Source organism: Syzygium oleosum, unplaced genomic scaffold (assembly GCF_021117445.2).
Source record: "Syzygium oleosum isolate NSW1041296 unplaced genomic scaffold, Sole_v2.1 Sole_v2.43, whole genome shotgun sequence".
Lineage (NCBI taxonomy): Eukaryota > Viridiplantae > Streptophyta > Magnoliopsida > Myrtales > Myrtaceae > Syzygium > Syzygium oleosum.
The window spans coordinates 621,227-626,403 of NW_026607527.1; the positions used below are offsets into that span (position 1 = coordinate 621,227).

Below are 5,177 nucleotides of genomic sequence, written 5' to 3' on the forward strand. Positions count from 1 at the left end.
GCACTAGCTCAAAGCTTAGCCAAATGGAGTACTGCCCTACTTCGCTCCTTTGGCTCGGCCTCCTCCTTCCGGCACTTCTAGTTTTCGTTCTCAGCCGCCAGAAGCGCACCAACCTTCCTCCTCAGCCCCCGGCATGGCCCGTGATCGGCAACATCCTCGACCTCGGGACCATGCCTCACCAGAACCTCCACAGCTTCCGAGCTGAACATGGGCCTGTCACGTGGTTGAAGCTCGGTTCCGTGAACACCATGGTGATCCAATCGGCTCGGGCCGCCGCGGAGCTCTTCAAGGGCCACGACTTGACGTTCGCGGACCGCAAGTGTCCCCATGCGTTTACGGCTCTCGGCTATGACCAAGGCTCGCTCGCTGTCGGTCGTTATGGCGGCTACTGGCGTGTTCTCCGGCGTCTTTGCTCCGCGGAGCTCCTCATGAACAAGCGCGTCAACGAGACGGCCCACCTTAGGCAAAAGTGCGTCGACAGCATGATCATGCATATAGAGGAAGAAATGGCGGTTAAACAAGCAACAACAGGTTATTTATTGCACGCTTGGTGTTACTTCCGACGTTTGCGTTCCATGAGCGCCGAACAAAGATTATGGCACTTATGATGTCATTTTCCCAATTTTTTTCTTCAAAAATAGCAAAAATAGCAACAGAGAGAGAGAGAGGAACGTATCTTAAACTCCTTATAAATAGGATCATGATCCTATATCCTACCCATTGTTTTGTTGATACTCCATTGAAAATTTCAATGAAGTAAATATTAGGCCCGTTTGTTTTCCAGAAAATGAACGATTTGGAAAATATTTTCCTAAAAATGATCCCTTATATTGTTTATAAAAAATGAATGAACGAAAAATATTTTCATCGTACATTAAAATGTTTAGATATAAATTGATACCAATAATGAAAATATTTTTTCATTAACTAATTATTTCAAGCAATACAAGTATTTGATTTTAGGAAAATATATATCAAATTATTCGTTTTCTGCCAAACAAACTGAGCTCTAGTGTAAATAAATCAAGTTACCCAAGGGCTACTGGAATTTAATTTGTTGTTTAGGGTACATTTGTTTCGCGAAAAACGAATTAGTTGGAAAACATTTTCCAAAGTTCGATCGCTTGAATCACTTATAAAAATGCATAAATGAAATATTTTCATCATCCATGAAATTATTTAAATATAAATTGTTATTGATAATTAAAATATTTTTTATTGGCTAATTATTTCAAGCACCGATCATTTTTTGGAAAATGTATTTTCCAAATCATTTATTTTCGACGAAACAAATGGAGCCTTAGTCGAACTTGCTTTCATTTTTTTCGAGTTTGAGTCAAAGCCGAGTTGGAGTTTTAAGAGTTTAGATGCTAATTTTGTTTTGTTAGTGAAGTAGAGTCGAAACCAAGCTTATCAAGCACTTTATCAAGATCAACTTGAGCTTGAAAAATCGATCATTCGTGTTGAATATTGCAGCTTACATAGTAAGTCAAATAGTAAGTTCGACATGATCCGACTGTATCCCTCCTTTAACTAGTTGCACAACACGGTGCAATCTATTTTTTTCAGGTCTAATTTGTTACGTGCTGCTATACATTCTCTGATTAGAATTAATCATATAAAAAAATTTCATATTATGAAGAGCAAGGAATCGACTTATCCCAGTTCCTCTTTCTCCTGGCGTTTAATGTGGTGGGCAACATGGTGCTCTCACGGGATCTGTTGGACCCAAAATCGAAGGACGGGCCTGAGTTCTTTGACGCCATGAACCGGTTCATGGAGTGGGCCGGCAAGCCGAACGTAGCCGACTTCATGCCGGTGTTGAAATGGTGGGATCCGCAGGGGATCAAGGCAAGCATGGCGAAGGACATGGGTCGAGCCATGAAGATTGCTGAAGGCTTTGTGAAAGAGAGGTTGGAGGAGCGAAAAACGGGAGAGATCAGAGCGACGAATGACTTCTTGGACGCGGTATTGGATTATGAGGGCGATGGAAAAGAAGGGCCTCACAAAATCTCTTCCCAGAATGTCAACATAATCATTCTGGTAAGTTTGCTCTCTCTTCCACGTTTAACATGGCCACAAAGAATGATTACCATCTTACAGATATTAGGTCGAATTCGGTTGATTAAGTGGTGTGGCAAACTTAATTGACATTTAAACAAGTAGGGTCACATCACACATCAAGGACGAGTTTTAGTAGCTAATAGTAAAATAAACCATAAATCAATCTTGTGTTTTCGTCGAGCATTCGAGCTAATTATAATAATATGAGCGCTGATTGGCCAAATCAGGAAAGAATGAGAGCATCTATATAGTAGTAGTAACATTTTCTTATGCAATATTCTCCATAAACTCAAAGTGTAACTGTTTTCGTAAATAGTAAATAGTTGTGTAAAAGGCTATTTCAATTGGGGAAGGTATCATGGACATTAGTAAACAACAAGTCTTAAGCATAAAGAAGAGGGTCGATTGAGATCGACAATCTTCTTCAAATTGGATCCCAAAATGATTAATTCTTTTGCGAATCCCTTGGCACTCTAAAAACGTAAAATTTGATGTCAAAGAGCTAAAGTTAATGTGAATTGATGTCGTTGACCATACATCGACTATGGCTTTAATTATGATATTAGCTTGAGCTAATGTTGATGAAAAAGAGCTAAGACCACTGAGAGAGAGGAAACTTTAAGTAGGGCCAAAGTGACGAAGCAGAGTCGTGGACTACATAAAATCAATGTTGACTATGAGTATTTATTATTAATAGAATATGGAGAAATGAGTGAATAATAGTATGTTGACTAGCACATGTGATCTGATATTGATTTTGAATATAGTCGACGGTGAAACTCTAATATTGATTATGAGAAGCCAATAAAATTAAGTTGACCAAGCGTGAAAAGTTTTTGTCCATCGACTTATAATTGAGACGGTGTCAATTGAGTCGAGAAGTATTGACATTGGCGTACAAAATTTGGCCGTGATAAAATCGACTGCAAGGAAAACCTAGCATGAACAATTATTGCAGTCAAACTCTTAGGCGGGAACAATTATCAAAGCTGCTGACTGACAGTTGCAGCAAAGCAATAGTTGTAGCCGGGACTATAAAAGGAGCACATCTTAAGGGAAAAAGACGCACAGACATATATTAAACAAGATTTACTTATGTTAATCCACTTTACTTTCTTGCAATTCATTTTCAGTTATTTCCCATCAACTTATTTCTTGTCATTCCAGTTGTTTAATTACTTTTGCCAATTAAACACTTGCTCTGGCTCTTTCATCATTATTTTTGTTGTCATTAGTGGATTCACTTCTTCTGTTTTAGGACCCAATCATCAAGTTCTTGTTTCGTTTTTTTGTGCGCAAATCTCTGTTAATTCGAAGTGTAGGAACTGCTATGTTTGATGAGGACTGTTGATAAGGTGAAGTACCATAATTTTTTATATCGAGTCGACGTTTTGAGGGAGCGATTTTCGAGCGAAACAGAATCTATTAATTATAGCCTGGAATCTTTAAATGGGTCTACTTGACGGTGCAGGAAATGTTTTTGGCTGGATCAGAGACTACAAGCAGCACCATTGAGTGGGCGATGGCGGAGCTACTCCGGCATCCCGAGTCAATGAAAAAGGCCAAAGATGAGATTGACGAGGTCGTGGGGTTGAACAGAAAGCTCGAAGAAAATGACACTGAAAAAATGCCGTTTCTGCAGGCTGTGGTGAAGGAAACCCTAAGATTGCATCCACCGTTACCTTTACTTCTCCCACGAAATGCTCTAAAAGACACCAATTTCATGGGCTTTGATATACCCAAAGATGCCCAGGTTTTCGTGAATGCATGGGGCATTGGAAGAGACCCCGATGCTTGGGAGGACCCATTGGCATTCAAACCAGAGAGGTTCCTGGGATCTAAAATTGACTACAAGGGTCAAAACTTCGAGCTAATTCCGTTCGGATCAGGCAGAAGAATGTGCGTCGGACTTTCGTTGGCGCATAGGGTGCTTCATCTCGGTCTTGCAACGTTGCTTCACCATTTCGATTGGGAACTAGGCAGTGGTTTGACTCCGGCGACCCTGGACATGAGTGAGCGGGTGGGAATAACACTAAGGAAGCTCCATCCTTTGAAAGTGATACCTAAGAAACACGGTGTGTGAGGTCTTTGGAATATCATCCATGCTAACTAGTTATTTTCCCGACTGGTAATTAAGGAAATGACAAGAAGTGATGTCATTTACCCAAAACCAGCGCAAGATGTGAGATTTTCATGAATATAATATCAACATATATATTTGGGCAACAAATATCTTTGTGTCAAGGATTAATAAACCTGTCCAAGGAAGACTTCTTAAGAATGGTGTTGTAACTGCACAATTGTCTTTGGGCAACAAGTTCTTATGTCAGCATTTGGGTCTTGTTTAAGTTGTATGACTTGAGCATGTAGCAGGGCAGCTCACCTGCCTCTTATGCCATCAATAAAATCTTACTTTTCAAAACAAAAAAGTTGCTCTAAAGTTGGCTCTGCACGTGAGTCCACAAAATGGACGGTTGTAATGAACTTAGTCCCCTAGACGCGAGTCCATATAATAGATTTCTGAATCATAGACCATGAGCAGTACCATTTAGTGTGTGATGGTGGAGCTACTCCACCAACCAAAGTTAAGAAAGCAAAAGCTTGATCAGGTCCTTGGATAAAAAAAAGGAGGTCAAAGCGAGAAAAAAAAAAGAAAAGGAACATGAAGGATATTGTGTGATCTTTTTAGATCTAGGAGGTCACGTGGACTTGTAGTAGGACCCACATCAACACGGTTTATATGGTCTTGGTCCACATCCTTTGTCACTTTTGCAAAATACGCTGAAATAAACATAAGATTGCAGATTTGCTAAAGAAGCCTGTAGATACATCTTGATTCATAATCAGTATCTATCTTTCCATGATCCAAAAGGATATATTTAAACACCTTTCGTGTTGCGGAAGTTAAGTGATTGAATAATAAAATTGATAGAATAAGAAGATAAATTAGACATCAGATTCACGTGACTCGATCGTAGTGACCTACGTTCACGGGAAAAGCAACACGAAATTCTACTACAAATCAAGCGCTACAACGGAAATTACAACCACACTCGAATCACTCAAACACTTTCAGTGTTTCCCAAACTTCAATTATATTTAATAACTCACTT

At 39.7% G+C, this 5,177-nt stretch overlaps 1 protein-coding gene across 1 annotated transcript; it reads left to right on the top strand.

Moving 5' to 3' along the window:
- LOC115662333 (iridoid oxidase-like) lies at positions 1-4,294 on the top strand. The gene is made up of 3 exons (XM_030584486.2): positions 1-531; positions 1,643-2,043; positions 3,536-4,294. Exons 1-3 carry the CDS (start codon positions 24-26, stop codon positions 4,145-4,147), a joined length of 1,521 nt encoding a protein of 506 aa, XP_030440346.2. The 5' UTR covers positions 1-23; the 3' UTR covers positions 4,148-4,294.
- Positions 4,295-5,177: the final 883 nt, after the last annotated feature.